The 16,821-nt window shown below is 41.6% G+C and overlaps 1 protein-coding gene across 5 annotated transcripts in view; it reads right to left on the bottom strand.

Annotated features, from left to right (window-relative positions):
- The window catches only part of KIF2A (kinesin family member 2A), a 58,581-nt gene that overhangs the window by 28,859 nt on the left and 12,901 nt on the right, over positions 1-16,821 (bottom strand). For 3 of the 5 annotated variants that reach the window (XM_052776023.1, XM_052776022.1, XM_052776025.1), the window contains exons 2-6: positions 7,981-8,075; positions 5,088-5,207; positions 4,600-4,654; positions 2,498-2,620; positions 1,804-1,904 (exon numbers count right to left, since the gene is read on the bottom strand). In XM_052776023.1, coding sequence (XP_052631983.1) covers positions 1,804-1,904; positions 2,498-2,620; positions 4,600-4,654; positions 5,088-5,207; positions 7,981-8,075 — 494 coding nt within the window. The remainder of the gene's footprint in view (positions 1-1,803; positions 1,905-2,497; positions 2,621-4,599; positions 4,655-5,087; positions 5,208-7,980; positions 8,076-16,821) is intronic. The other 2 variants (XM_052776024.1, XM_052776026.1) reach the window with 1 other exon arrangement.

A 16,821-nucleotide genomic window follows, 5' to 3' on the forward strand; every position in this document is an offset into this window, starting at 1 on the left:
TACAGTTACTTGGATGCATTGGAAACTCTTCTAACACTCCTAGACCCCCCCAAAAAGCAGAAGCAATCCCAAGCATACACAGTAGGCTACATCCAGGCTCAGAAGACCTCCCATCCCTAAACCTGGAGCCATCAGTACCAGAGTGAATGGACATGTAAGAGGCCATGCACGGAGCCCCTTCAAGCCTTGCTAAGCCTGAGCCTACTGTGAGCTAAGCTGGTTCTCTGCAGAACTGATCAAGTGTCCTTCCTGTCACTTCTCCCTGCAACTGTCAGTTTTTACACCATTTCAGGACATGCTGCTGATGCCACACATAGCCAGCCCTGGTGGTCAGACCTTATGAAGTTTTGCATGGCTCCCCCCAAATGATACAAAACGCCCTCTGGATCACAGCTGGCTGTGGAAACAGTGTAGGCACTCTCAGAAAGCACTGCATTGGGGTTAACCAGCTGAAAGGGAGCCAGCTCATGTGTCTGCACTTGTGACACAGCCAATCCTCACCTCAGATAAAATTGCGTCCTGGTAATCAGAAGTTGACTGTACCTTGCTGTTGTTCACCCTGACTACCGTGAACTAAAAACTGCTGACAGTAAGTCCACACAAAATGCATTCCTGCTGAAACCTTTCCTTCTAACACTCAGAAAGCAGTATTGCTTATTATGGAAAAAGTGTTTGCCTAATATTCTTCAAACCTTGTTTAAAGGTCTTGCCCACTAAAGGCAGTGCTTGGCTAATTATTGCTGCATTTCATAACAACAACAACAGAATACACAAAGCAACATGAAGCACAGGTACATACAGGTCAACAAGACAAACAGAGCTTCCTCATACAGAAGTTTTAAGACTCAGATGCAAAGGCAGTTTTCACAGGAGCAATAAAAAGAAAATTTTAGCTGTAGTACCACATCAAAGTATCTTAAAATATGAAGCCAAAAAATATTTGTTCCTCACACAAAAAGACATAGTAATGTTTTGCATTTGTTTAAATGGATGGAAATTAGAGAACATTAATTCAACATAGGTGATTTTAGGTCAACTTAGAAACATCATTAAACCAGGAAGCAAATTGCCTGAATTATTTACTTTGTGGTTGTACTTCTCATGTCAGTAGCGAATTGGTAGTATCTCTTTAAAGACTAACACGTACGCACAGGGCTGCCAACAAGATTACACTACTAGTTTTGCTAAAGCTTTTACACTACTGTGACAGAAAGTCATTTAATATTAAGAGACTTTTCTCACAGGATTAGCAACTTCATTTCTTTCACACAGGTTTCTAACAATTTGCTCCCAAGCTGCTTGCATGATGCAAAGCTAAATTATAAATGCACAGACTGGTTTAAAGACAAAAACTAAAGTCACTGTTCAAACTTGAGCCTCAAATGAATCTCCTACAAAGCATCAAAGATCATAAAGAACAATTTATCATAATGCTATAATACCTCTTGTAGAATAACAGACCTATCTAAAAGCCAAAGGTTTGATTATTTTCAACAATATACCTTCCCTAAGAAATAGCTATCATCAGTACCTGATCTTTAAAGAACATACAGCAAGATAAGCAATTGTAAGCAGTTATGTCTGTAGGAAGAAAAAGAGGGGGAAAGCTGTCTAAAGTAACAGCTATGAGAGCAATGCTACCAAGCACCAAAATATTTATCAAACTTGTATACAGGATGAAAACATTTAATTTCAAGATTATTACAGTTCATAAAAATTATTAAAGACTGAAAAAAGCACAACTATTTTACAAACTTCTTCTCTTGCTGACATACATTTTCCATTCAAGCTAAAAATACTAACCTGAGCTCTTTTTTCTCTAAGTTCCTGCTGCTGTAACCGTCTTTTTTCACGTTTCTCTTGCAATTTTTCAACCTCTTTTACACAATTAGATTTTCTACGTGCTTAAAGAAAATGATATAATTTTATATTTTCAGTGTTGCATGAATTTAGTATATTTAGTATATTTATTTAGTATACACTGTAACATTTCAATTATATTAATTTATCAATACTTAGAATGCATTTATATCAACTATCTTTTCAAGCAAATCAGTATTATGATCAGAAACAGAATAATTATGGCAATTTTATTTCTAAAATTCATAAAATGAATTAATTAGAAAACAATAATGGGAATGGGACAATAATTACACGACCAAAAATATAAGGACACTGACCCTCAAAAAATATTGGGACAGATACATGTGATCTCTTGGTTTGAATTAAAAGAAAGCCCAGGCAAATTAAAAAAAAATAAAACAAACAACACTGCCATGGTTAAAAAAAGATAAAGGAAAAACAAATTCCAAATACTAACACAACTATGACAAAAGTGTACATTTGTTTAGCCACAGCTCTCTGACAAAGCTCCTCAAGGAAGCCCACAGACAACTGTGCATGTGGACCATTTGTCATTTACGGACAACAACATAATCCAAGAGAATGTACATGTAACGCCCAGAATAAATGAATCCTTGATACACGGTTTACATACAAGGGGGTCCAAATTCCTTTTTTGCAGCTTGAACTGGAGATATATCTGAAACACTACCATTCTGTTGAGAGGAGGAAGACTGCTCAGGAAGCTGAGTAGGTCGCGCACGTGCAGAACCAACCACTGCAAAGGAAAAGCACAAAGCTTATCTGGACACAGAAGATTAACATTTCTATCTGATTCTGAAATGCTTTGTTATTACGAGATAAAACAAGGCCCATTTCCAGACACAGCAATTTATTGGAGGTGAGAGGGAGCCATACATGTAGAAAGTCTATTAATAAAGACATTTGGTATGCAGCCTTTTTTATCCTAGTGTTATATACCAACACAACATAATTATTAAGTACCAATGCTGCACGTGCATATTTTTAAACGCTCTGCTGCAGAGTTAGTACAACTTATTATGTGCATAGAACAAAGTGTGGACTTGGGGATATGCAGTCCTGAAGCTTAAAGTGCTGAAATTTTATTTATATTGTGATTATACCCAAAAACCAAGTAAGAAAAGAAGGCTGTTTCACATTTTCTAGATGTTATAAAATAGTCCCACCCCATTAAGCCTAGGATCTCTGGAGGAGCAAGGGGATACAAATGAAAGACAGTAAAGTGCAGCTCAATCTGTGAGTGGAAGAAACAAACCTTTTTGACACTATACTGGAAGTTATACAGATAATATCAATATGTCTAAACTTATGCATTGATTCTATATGTGCTAAGGATGCCAATTTCTGAAGATGCAGTGATGTCTGTTCCTAGTGAATGCAGTGGGAGTAGTGACCATGCAAGCCTCTCTGGTAGAGCTGAATGCTTTAAACTGTTTTTCAAAGAGTTACTTCAAGCAGCTCTGCTTCAGCTGGCCCATTTCCTGCATACACTCCTAACAGAATCTGCCAGAAGAGTATGAAAGTGAAGGTATCAGCTTTGATGAGCAGCCAGAAATAACACTCCAAACGAAGGCAAGCTCACTGTGCAACAAGGAAACAACTATGGAAACAGTTATCGAACGGAACAGACAGACAACACAAATACCCACATCATTCCAAATATGATAGGAGCTCTAGTTTATAGCACAAATTGACTACAGAAAATAAGACAGTGTGCTGAGAAAAGCTTAATTACAAGGCCAACAAAGAACAAATACTTAGGCCGACTGTGAATAGTAAGATGCATAAGACCTACTAAAATACAAGTTACGGGGCTATTCCATACCAAACAGACCATTTACTACAAACAACAACATGTATGGATGCGAGGAAAGCCCATCAGTGCAATGTCTCAAATTTAAACCATACTAGTTTGAAAAAACTTATCCCCGCCTTATGAGATTTTCAATTTGTTTAACACCTCCAGCGGCAAATGGCAGAAGGGTGAAAGTGGTCCCAATCATCCACCAGAAGAGTCTGAATACTTGCAAAGATATGCAAGCCCACTTGTTTTTCAAGTTCATCACCATCATCTGTACAAGTTAGTTAAGTTTAATGCAGGAGAGAAAATGAAAACAATAAGCAGTAACTATTCTTTCTTATGTTATAAATACATTACATCTGTATTCATCCAATACATACTTTTCACCTATCCTCCTGTGGTGTTTCAGTATTTTTTGTAGATTTTTCACTATTATCTGTAGAGTGAGAATTAACCCATAGGGCTTAAGTACTCTTTGAATGAATGTTTACACACAGACTGTTACAAACCTAAGTCAAAAGATTGAAAGCGTAAGAATTTTAAGCACACTATTTGGTGTATATTTAAACAGTAAATTAACCTGAAGCAAATTGAGGATGCTTTAACTTGGAAAAATCCACACAAGACTTAATGTAGCATAATTAATTAACTTCAAATTTTTGCACCTTCAGTTCATTCAGCTTAACTTTCCTAATGCTGTATTGCTTAAACTTGCATATAAAGACTATTTGTACAGTATGAATTCCTAAATATACACAGGAACAATTCTAGGAATGACATACCATGTCTTTTACATGTCACATGCATACATACCGAATGAGAAATGCAGAACTATTAAGGAATGTTAGATGAGCAGGAGGTTACCATGTTCCCATATTTTTAACTTCCTTGAAATGGAAAGAGATAACATTTACCTCTGTTATCTCTGGCAGGGGTGTCATTCTTAATAGATGCCACAGTTCGTCGACTCTATAAAGAAAGAAATCCCTGTTATTTGATGACCATATTATTGAACAAAAAAACTGCAGCCCCACCTCTGCTTCTTTCCAGTGAATGAAAATAACACGACATCAGCAATACAGCGGTGATTGCTGCCAAATCTCTCCCTGAAGAGCCTAGGGTGAAGACTGCTTGAACTATACATACTCTTTCAAAACAACCTCCAAAACCTCTTCAATATTTTTCCTTGAGATATATTTAGGTACCTTAGTTCCCAAATCCCTCTCTGCCAAACCTGTTCTTAAAAAATGTTTGAAAACCACTATTCACCATAGGAAAAATAAAGGAACACACTTATCGAATAGCTCCACAGACGCAAAAGTTAAAGCTCAGAATTCAAGCATAACGACATGTATAGGAGTATTTAAGTTTAACATGAACATGTTGCATAGATATTACCAACCTTCACAATTTTGTTTACTTTGGCTGATGGGGTAGGTGGTGGTGGTGTCTCTGGACTAGGTTCAATATCTTCATCAGGTGCAAGATCTGGGTTAAGTGAAAATATGCTCTCCAGGTCAATCTGTGTAAAAAAATATAAAACACATTTATGAGTCTTAAAACAGTATTCACCCTCTCCATTTCTCCTGTTACGTCTGAGAATAAACAGTAAATATATTTAGGGTTTTTACCCTACAATTTGTTAATTCTAAAACTGGAATTGTCTTGTTTTGTGTTCACTAAAAACAGCATAAGCTTTGGTCTTTGTATAAGTTGAAAACACACCCTTCAAAAGGGATGAATTAAAAATGACCAATAGATATTCATAATTTTGTAAAGTGATTAAATTAAAACAGAAGTAGTTAGTATTACTGCAGTAACTTGACAATTACTGCAAAATATGAAAGACATTCTGTAACATAAAGAGGTCTCAATTATTTGAAATTTCCCAAACACTGCAAAAGAAACAGACGAATTACAACCACCCAAAAAATAAAAGCACAGTTGAAACCATGTTGAATTTATCATGCTATATTTTTTTCTTTTAAGTGTTCCTCATTCATAATGCTGCAGAATGTAAGGGGGGAGGGACAGGACCTTAAAAATAGCTGGCCTCAGGTCTATTGTAACTTGGTTTCCTAAAAATCCTAAAGAGCTTTGCTATCTACATACTGCCATGAGGGAGCTGGTGGAGGAGCTTGCCAAGCCACCCTCCATCATTTATGAGCAATCCTGGTCAATGGGGGAGGTTCCAGATGACTGGAGGCTTGCCAGTGTGATGCCCATTTACAAGAAGGGTCGGAGGGAGGATCCGGGGAACTACAGGCCTGTCAGCCTGACCGCGGTACCGGGAAGATTATGGAACAGTTTGTCTTGAGAGCGCTCACATGGCATATGCAGGACAACCAAGGGATCAGGCCCAGCCAGCATGGGTTCATGAAAGGCAGGTCCTGCTTGACCAACCTGATCTCCTTCTATGACCAGGTGACCCGCCTAGTGGATGAGGGAAAGGCTGTGGATGTTATTTTCCTTGACTTCAGCAAGGCCTTTGACACTGTCTCTCATGGCATACTCCTTGAGAAGCTGGCGTCTCATGGCTTGGACAAGCGTACTCTTCACTGGGTAAAAAACTGGCTGGATGGATGAGCCCAGAGAGTTGTGGTGAATGGAGTTAAATCCAGTTGGCGGCCGGTCACAAGTGGTGTTCCTCAGGGCTCAGTTTTGGGGCCGGTTCTCTTTAATATCTTTATCAATGATCTGGACGAGGGGATCAAGTGCACCCTCAGTAACTTTGCAGATAACACCAAGTTGGGCACGAGTGTTGATCTGCTCGAGGGTAGGAACGCTCTGCAGAGGGATCTGGACAGGCTGGATCGATGGGCCGAGGCCAGTTGTATGAGGTTCAACAAGGCCAAGTGCCAGATCCTGCGCTTCAGTCACAACAAGCCCATGCAATGCTACAGGCTTGGGGAAGAGTGGCTGGAAAGCTGCCCGGCAGAGAAAGACCTGGGCGTGCTGGTCAACAGCCGGCTGAATATGAGCCAGCAGTGTGCCCAGGTGGCCAAGAAGGCCAACGGCATCCTGGCCTGTATCAGAAATAGCGTGGCCAGCAGGAGCAGGGAAGTGATCGTCCCCCTCTACTTGACACTGGTGAGGCCACACCTCAAGTACTGTGTTCAGTTTTGAGCCCCTCACTACAGGAAAGATATTGGGGTGTCGAAGTGCATCCAGAGAAGGGCAACCAAGTTGGTGAGGGGCCTGGAGCACAAGTCTTATGAGGAGCGGCTGAGGGAACTGGGGTTGTTTAGCCTGGAGAAGAGGAGGCTGAGGGGAGACCTTATCGCTCTCTACAACTGCCTGAAAAGGGGTTGTAGTGAGGTGGGTGCTGGTCTCTTCTATCAAGTAACTAGTGATGGGATGAGAGGAAATGGCCTCAAGTTGCAGCAAGGGAGATTTAGGTTAGATATTAGGAAAAATTTCTTTACTGAGAGGGTTGTCAGGTATTGGAACAGGCTGCCCAGGGAAGTGGTGGAGTCACCATCCCTGGAGGTATTCAAAAAGTCCGTAGACAAGGCACTTCAGGACATGGTTTAGTGGGCATGGTTGATGGTTGGACTCGATGATCTTAAAGGTCTTCTCCATCCAGAATGATTCTATGATTCTATGATTTCCCCTGGCTGGATCTTCAAAGACCTCACTACTGTATGGATTCTGTGTGTCCAGAGGGATGAGATCACCAGAACTTTCTCGCAATTTTTTTTTCTTTTTCCTGTGTTTTCACAAAACCGATGAAGTGTTATTATTTCTGAGATGCTTCTCCAAATCTCAGCTGCAAATGGCTAACATGGTCCAAAATTTAAAGAAAGAGAGGATAGCGAAGCATTACACAAAGACACAATTTCTCAAGCAAAGCAAGGCTGGAAAAATATTTGCAAAAATAAATAAATAAGCAAACAAACTAGCTGTTCAACTCCTCAATAATACAAACACAAAAAGAATTCTAATCTAGTTCTCCCACTAGTTTCCTGTCTCAACTGCAGGTCATTCTCCCTCTCAAAAATTTCATTCTTCTACTTGTAAAAAGAGGATAACAAGGTCAGCCTTTGTAATCTGGTTCAAAATCAATTGATGAAAAGAACTATTTAAAAGTTATAACACAGAGCTCAGGAAGTCAAATATAATACAACAGAAATGAGCATCTGCCCAACAGCTCCCATGCAAAACAGTCTGTAACTAAAAAATCAAGTAAATTAAGATTTATATATTCTTTTTGTTTCCAGTGCAAATTCCAAAGTAATATTCATGCAGATTACACATTTTTTAAAATAGAAAAGTTCTAAAATTATTAATTTTACCTCTTTGCCTTTAGTATCTCCATTTTCAATCCATTCAACAGTTACACTTTCATTATCTTCATTTAGGGATGTTACCATAGCCTGGTGAATTCGGCCTAGAATGCAAACACAAATGATCATTTACTAACTGGTGGAAAAATTTTCCAGAAGTTATTTTCATCCCTGCACTGAGACATGCAGAGAGAGGCAGGAAGAAGAGGGTTAAAAAAAATGAGGTGATAAATAGAAGATGCCTGGCCACACAGTGTGAAGTGGCTCAGACCTGATCTGCCAGCGGAGACCCTAATGGGACAGTCAGCATACAAGTGAAAAGCTCAAGGAACAGAAAACCGAGAGGTAAGTAAACAAAACACCACGTGAAAGCCACACCACTTAGACTCTCTTCTCTTGAGAGAAGAAAACCCCAAAACCACAAGTCTCCAATGGGCAGTAAAGTCTCCTGAGATGTGCTCCACAAAGGCTTGTTTGCCCCCCTTCTGTAGGCTGATACAACATTACATGTCCCAACACAGGAGTGAAGCCCTCTGAAATTGTATTCTGATATCCATTTCTTATAGGCATCCAATCAGTTGGTAATTCAACTAAAATTAAACTGCCTGCTAAAATAACACAAATCATCATTTTAAAAACACCTGCTTACACAGACAGCTGAGCTGGAGTTAAGGTGCCATTGCTTTGACTTCTCCAGTGAAAGACCCAAAGCCAGCAAGGCCCCATAAAGTACCACAAAACCAGTAAATTTTCAGTAGGAATAAGGATTTTTCTTCTTAAATAATAGTTTACCACAATTTTTTTGTGTCTTATTTCCTATGCACAGTAGCAAGGAGCAATTGGAAGAGCAGAGCAGCCGTGCAATGACACAAAAGGACCAAGACCCAGGTGTCACACTGATTTCACATCTGTGCTTTGCCGAAAGAATACCCAGAATTGGGATTTCTAAAGAAGAGTCCAACGCAACTGCTCCTCTAACACCCTCCTTTAACAAGCCATAGCACAAACAAGCAATCCCTCACTCCACAAACCCCCCAGCCACCACCCTCCAGGTGCCCAAGGGCCACGTGCAGCTCCCAAAGTGTGAGCAGCTGTCCTGGAGCAGTCTGTGCATATGCTGCTGCTAGGGCACCTGCTAGGGGCAAAACACACCGCAGTCCTTACACATCCCTCTGCTCTGGTCTGGGTCTCCTCCACCTTGCACCTTCTCTTCTCCTTTCCTAAAGCTCCCAGCTCCCCAAATTCACTCCAGTTTTCTCCTCCACTGATTGTTTCAAACTTCTGTTTTAGCCATTTCAGTCATCATTTGAGTTTTCCAAAGTTAATGTTTTTACACAGTCTAAGCCTCCTAGGGCCTACTGAGGGACAGAAAGGAAGAAAAACCTTGACTGGTATTCCAAATTATCTCACCCAATGGCACAAGTAACAAATGTATACTGTTAATATTTCTTTTATTCACATCTAGTTAAAATTAAGCAAGAAGAGAGACTATGGGGAAGCATCATGCACACAGCAAATCTGTGTACTCTAATATAAATTGCAGAGGAAGAGACTAACTGAAATTCAGGCAAAGCGTAGCACTTGGGGGCTCACAGAGCAGCCAGCACCCCTGGGCAGCACTGCTTTCACATCCGTGGTGCTCACCTTGCCGGCAACGTACATTATGTACGCATTTACAAGCTCCACGCTTGTCCTTGCCCAAAGCGTAAAACTCACTCCACCACTAAGGAAGATTAAGTAGTCTTTTTACTGAAAAAAAAAAAAAAAAAAAAAAAGCCTCCCCCTTTTCTTCACTTGTTCCTTCCCTCCAGCATTCGCTAGGTTTTATTTCCCTGGCCCGTGTTTTGCCTGAAGAAACCCTTCCATTTGTGCTTCCCGAGCATCAATCTCCCAGGCACTCCAGCTGTGTGCTCTGCAGGGACAGTCCGGCCTGCATTCCCCACCAAGGCGCTGCCAGGAGATGTGCGGGCAGGGACCACCACTATACTCTCCCCTCCATGCATGGGCGCTCCTCCACTTCCCCTTGCCCAAAGGACGTTATGTAGGCACGCATCCTGCCCTCAGGACCCTGCCCAAATTCTGCTGGTCGCTGGGCTGAAGCAGACCCACTGAGCACGATGCTCTCGTACCTTATTTCCTTGGATAAGCATTTTTGTGCAAGCTTTCTTTGTGCAAGGTCCTCAATACAACTCTCCATTAATTTTTCTGCATTTAATAACCTCTAGGGACTTAATTTTGTGCAAGAACACTCCTTTGTAGAACTGTTCCAGTTAGCTGTCTGGTCCATCAGCAAAGTAGCAACAGATGCCACTGTCTTCCTGTAGCAGTGCCACTCCTGCCACTTCTACAAAGAGCATGCTGGGACCTGTCATAGTTTAACCCCAGCCAGCAACTAAGCACCACACAGCCGCTCACTCACTCCCCACCCACCCAGTGGGATGGAAGAGAGAGAATTGGGAAAAAAAGTAAAACTCATGGGTTGAGATAAGAGCAGTTTAATAGGACAGAAAGGAAGAAAATAATAATGATAATAAAATGACAATAACTAAAATAAAAGAATTGGAATATACAAAACAAGTGATGCCCAACACAATTGTGCACCACTCACTGACCGATGCCCAGTTACTTCCCAAGCAACAATTTGCACAACCCCCCCCCCCCCCCTACCCAGGCCAACTCCCCCCAATTTATATACTGGGCATGACACCACATGGTATGGAATACCCCTTTGGCCCATTTGGGTCAGCTGTCCTGGCTGTGTCCCCCCTCCCACTTCTTGTGCCCCTCCAGCCTCCTCGCTGGCAGGGCACCATGAGAAGCTGAAAAGCCCTTGACTTAGTGTAAGCACTGCTCAACAACAACTAAAACATCAGTGTGTTATCAACATTATTCTCATACTGAACCCAAAACTTAACACTATACCAGCTACGAGAAAGAAAACTAACTCTATTCCAGACAAAACCCGGACAGGACCACAAGAACACAGAAACTGTGGGAACTGGAAGATTCCTCAAGCTTACATTGGTATAATCTTCTGCTATTTGAAGGCTTGGCCCAGCTGTCAATCCAAAATCAAGAGAAAAACAGTACATGAAAAATGTAAGTTTAGTGAAACATATTCTATACAATATTATGATAATCTTTAGTAAGTTACCAAATTCTATATATTTTGAAGAAAAGCACTATTCACAGCTGAAACCTATGGCACTGTATTAGTCACAGAGCCATCATATAAATCCTATTACCTGCTCCTGTGCTCTATTACTTATGACAGAGAACAAATAATAATTTAAAAAGTTTTAATCTTTGCCATAACAAGTGAAAGGAGATCAAAGCAGGCTGATGAATGAATAGAAAATACTGAACACTCTCACAAGCACAGTAAGCCAGTATGCCATAACAAAAGAATCACAATAAACCTTCCATCTCCGTGCCAGATTTCATCTGTTCCCTGGCCAAGAAAGTCAGGACTGAATAAAAAAGAACACTAACAAAAATAAAAGTTACATCCATCTTCCAAATATTCTCAGCTTAAATAGAAAATGTATAATATAACGTTTAAACTGGCAATGTACCCATACAATTTGTTCCTAAAAATTCTTTGTGTTACTGAAAGTTTACATGCTATTGAAGTGCCAGAAAGCACATTTACATCTTTACAATTGCCTCTTGCTCTCTGCAAACAGTATTCCATTATATTTTTCTAGTACACAGCTGAATACAGCAGCTGTGAAATTCAGGAATGCCAGCAACCAATTAGGCTGGCATAAACTTCGTCTAGCATATAAAGCAAGACCAAGCTGCAAATGCTAAAGCATAAGAGCCAAATCAATCTGCAGAGAATGGTTGAAGGCAATGTCCCTGATTTCTGGTGCATTTTCTAGAGCTGGTATCAAAATCTGAAATGCAAACATGTCCATGTAAACACAAACGTGCATTACAACAAACTGAAAAAGGAACAAGTGATTCAAGAAAGACTATCTTTGCACACATCTCAAAAACAAAAGAAGAAAGTAGAGCCATAGTGCTGATACACCAACTCTTCACTTGGCGTTTCTTTAATTTCTAGTGCCTCTCCTTACATGATTAGAATTCACATCACAGGCAAAACTTTTCCTGGGAAGTCGTTCCGTTGCTATACGGCTCAAAACTAATGGAGAAGTTATTTGAAATGGCTATTATTTGTGTAAAGATGTTCTGTCACACAACAAGTGGCATCTGGCTTATCTCCTACTGACTAAAGCATGCAGAAACTATTGCTGCAAATACAGGAAAATAACACGAACGTATGTGAAGCCAATACTTTACCATTACCTTAAATACACATTACAATATTCTCACCCTAATTGATACAAGTGAAGAACATCAATTCTCCAATCCCTCTCTTCCTAGTCATCTGATGAACATTTGACAAACAGAAGAAAGCAAGCATAAATACCTGCAGAAATAGCAGATAAATCCCCTCTATTGTAAGAGTTCTTAGGGTAGCTGTTGGTGCAGAACAAGGTTCAGGAAGCAGCAGCAAAAGCAAATAACCAGGGCTAAATTAAACATTTTACTAATCCTCAATCTAGGTAGCAGTGCCAACTGATCGCAAATACCAAGCTGTACTTAGATCTTTACCTCTAAGCAAACCAAACATTACTTACCTGCAAAACTTCTCCAAACCACCACAACTCTGAAGCAGTGATCAATGACAGTACTAAAACCATGTTATTTTCACCTTCTTAATATTTTCAGAAACGTAAGTTATCAGTATTAAATATGGGTGGTGTTTTCTAAAATTACAGTCTGGCCTGACAGACTTGCTGACATGTGACTCAAACCCCTTTGCGCTCTCCCAAGTGACTCAAGAAATAAAGCTGGAAAAAGACCACAGTATTCCCCACCCTTCCACATAATTACAAGTGCACCCGCCCCAACAGACACTGTACTCACACATCTCACGCAAAAGTTTTGTTAAGTCTTAGAAATACCTTTGAGCCGTAATAAATAAAAATTTACACATAGGCTCTGGATCAGGCTATGGAGAAAAAAGGTTCATAATTTCCACTATGACCCTCTCATTCCTCCCCCCAAAAAAATGTAGCAGGACCCTGCCTGGCAGCATTACGCTACGACCAGTGTACAGTTGTTTAAGTCTGGTTTGGGTTTGTGTGGTAGGGTTTTGGTAGCAGGGGAGGGGCTGCAGGGGTGGGTCCTGTGAGAAGCTGCTAGAAGCTTCCCTGGATCCAAGTCCGACCAAGGCTGAGCCCATCAGTGACAGTGGTAGTGCCTCTGGGAGAACAGATTTAAGAAGGGAAATCTGCAGGGTGGGAGGAGAATGGAATGTGAGAGAACCCCTCTGCAGACAGCAAGGTCAGTGAAGAAGGAGGGGGATGAGGAGCGGGGGAGGAGGGGATGCCCCTGCAGACCGTGGTGAGACGGCAGGCTGTCCCCCCCCAGCCCATGTGGGGGAGCGGGGGAGCAGATGCCCACCTGCAGCCCCTGGAGGACCCCACGCCGGAGCAGGGGGATGTCCCCAAAGATGGCCGTGACTCCATGGGAAAGCCCGCACTGGAGCAGTCTGTGACTGAAGGACTGCAGCCCGTGGAAAAGACCCACGCTGGAGCAGTTCATGGAGAACTGCAGCCCGTGGGAAGGACCCACGTTGGAGAAGTTCGCGAAGAACTGTCTTCTGTGGGAGGGACCCCACGCTGGAGCAGGGAAAGAGTGAGGAGTCCTCTCCCTGGGGAGGAAGGAGCGGCAGAGACAATGTGTGATGAACTGACCCCAACCCCCATTCCCCATCCCCTTGTACTGCTGGTGGGGAGGAGGTAGAGAAAGTTGGGAGTGGAGTTGAGCCTGGGAAGGAGAGCGGGGTGATGAGAAGGTGTTTTAAAGTTTGGTTTTACTTCCCATTATCCTTGGTTTGATTTGATTTTTAGTAAATGAAATTGATTTTTTTTCTTCCCCAAGTTGAGTCTGGTTTTTGCCCGTGACCATAACTGGTGAGTGATCCCTCCCCGTCCTTGTCTCGACCCATGAGCTTTTCTTTATATTTTCTCCTCCTCATCCCACCGAGGTAGAAGGAGTGAGCGAGCAGCTGCCTGGTGTTTAGCTGCTGGCTGGGCTTAAACCACGACAAAGCCTTGTCAGCTCAAACCCAGGCAATTATTTTTAGCAGGTCCAGGCTATAGCAATGTTAACAGACCCAACTTTCAGTAAAGGAAACTCACAGCTTATGTTACATCCTCTGAACTTGCCACTACATTATAATTTGCCATGCTTAGTCTAGCTGAACTTGTTAACTGTCCATACTGATGAACCTTCTCTAAAGCAGTTACCTAAAGCTGCATCCCAGCACTGCTGTCACAGTTTTTGCTTCTCTAATAATTGCCAAATCTCTAATCCTTTCACATTGCGATTCATTGGGTTTTTCTGCTGACCTTTCATTATGCAAGTGAATCTCCGAAATTTCCCTTCACATTCAAAACACGTTTCCTGTGGTTTCCCCAGTTAGAGGAACACTTTGGTTTCTTACTTCCCTTCAAGGCATGTCCAGTTTCTTTTGGGGGTGGGGAGCTAATACTCTTTTAAGCACATTTCAAAGGGCATTATTTTACATTAGTGAGCTCCTCCTAAAACATCTTCCCTTTATTTGCTTTCAGAAGCTTCAGTTGCCAGTGAAATCAATGGCAGTCATCCCACTGGCTTCACAAAAGGTTGTCAACAGCATCTCACCACCACAGCATTTGGAAGCTACAGCTACCTATTGCATCTGGAGGTGTCAGAGCAAGAGAGGAGACTTGTTTCTAAAGCAGCTCAATTCATGCAGAAGTATCACATCATGATGGCCAACAGATGCACTGATATTTAGATATTTATCAGCAAGTTATCTCAGCTGTACCGTGCTGTACAGTCATCCTATCACTTTTAAGAGTGGATAAGTCCTCCACATATAACTTAGCCACAGAAAGAGGTATTTGGAAGGAAGCACCTGTCTAATCATATCTAATACACACTACTGTTAAGTCCCCTAGAAACCCTTCAATAAACTGAACACATTTTACCTTTATGTTACTAAGCGGTCTGCCTCTGCTATTCACCCCAGAAAGCTGCACTAGCACCTTGCTGTCAACATATACCAACTATTTACAGATTACATGTGTTCACACTCATTTAGTACTCTGTGTTTTCTTTTATGGCTTGTACAAACACACCTGTACAAGGAGAGTGAGCCTATCTCTACATGTTTCAGTATTTTAGGAGTATCTCCTTTTCCAACACTGTGAACCAGGACAAGGTGCAATATCCCACAGAAGCTCCAGACTGCCTTCCACAGGAGCACTCACTGCCAAGTAACAGTAATTCTGAAACTGCACTCACTTTTCCCCATGTCACTTCACCCTGGTAGTCCACACTTATTTTGTGATTAACTAGAATATCAAGGTTTTTCTCCTGCCATTTACAGTTTATGATCTCCCAATCTATAGCAAAAGCACATTTACTTTGTGCCATGTTTTACCCCAACTGTTTCATTCTGTACTTCCTAGTGTTCCTGCATGATACACATCTCCACAGAGATGATACTCCCACTCTAGCATAGTAATGAAGTTTCCCAAAAACAATGTTACTTTCTGTGTTATGACCAGGAATGAATAACTGTAATGGATGGGAAAAAACAGCCAGCCAGTCCCAAAACTGATTGCAGAAGGCACACTATTAGGTAGAAATTACTAGGTACGCTATCATCACCTGTCTTAAATACAGCACCATTCTTGTATTAAACTTCATCTGACTCATTTTTCATACTCTATGAAACATTTTACTGAAATTCAGAGAAACTTATGGCTGACCTTCATAAGGGGTCAATACCAGTAATGCTGCACAAAGTTTCTTCCATACTGACGCCCCACCAGGGCCAAGCTCAGGTCAGGTCAGCCCACGCTCAGCTCCAGGATTCAGTGCCGCATTTACCGGCTCCATCTCTAGGACACTAGTTTGGGACACAGAGACTAGAAGCACTTCAGCATCTGTCCTCCACTGTTCACTACTAATTTTAGTCGAGGCACTTTACATTCCTAGAATGCTTTGATTAGATTTGTAATTTTTCCCCTTGTTTTAGTGCAAAATCAAGCAGGATGAGCTGTAATCACTTCCGAAATCGATGTTAACGTGATGGCTAACAGCTCCATGACCTAAAATCCTCTTATTCAGTTATGCTGGTTTTGTGGTTGGGGTATGGCAACAGTCTTTCTTTTTTTGATGGGAAGGGAAGGCAACTATGTGTGACAGATCATAGGATCTATCACTTGCTGTCAAGTTAGATTGTGTCATGCTGTTACTGAAATATGGCATAACCCATGACAAACCTCCTGATTCCCAAGCAGCAGGCAGTACAAAGTTGTAATAGAAAAACCTCAAGTCCTGAAGATCACCACCGTGCGTTTTTTCCAGACCACACCATGGACAGAAACCCTAAGACAACTGGTACAGGTGGGTTCATGTACACAACAGCCCTGAGACAGCACCTTTCATGGCACATTGCTCACAACTACAGCACTTAGTGCTCAACCCTGGTCCCTCAGCTGTGCCTATGGTAGCAAGTAGCATACTGCAACAGGAGCAGATCTGCAGAGCAAAGCAGGTGGTGCTGGGGATCAGACATTCATAGCCCATATTTTGGAGGGGACTGGTGGGGGTCAGTGCTACAGACTGAACACCCCTTGTTGGACAGTATCATGTACATATCTGGAGTGTACCCTCCAGCTAAATTTCATCCTAAAGGAATTTAGTGCGCTCTGAGGCCACTTTCAAAGCAAACTAAAGCAAAGCACGAGGACATAAGGGATGAGCAGAAGACACATC

The sequence above is a fragment of the Harpia harpyja genome, chromosome Z, assembly GCF_026419915.1.
Source record: "Harpia harpyja isolate bHarHar1 chromosome Z, bHarHar1 primary haplotype, whole genome shotgun sequence".
Lineage (NCBI taxonomy): Eukaryota > Metazoa > Chordata > Aves > Accipitriformes > Accipitridae > Harpia > Harpia harpyja.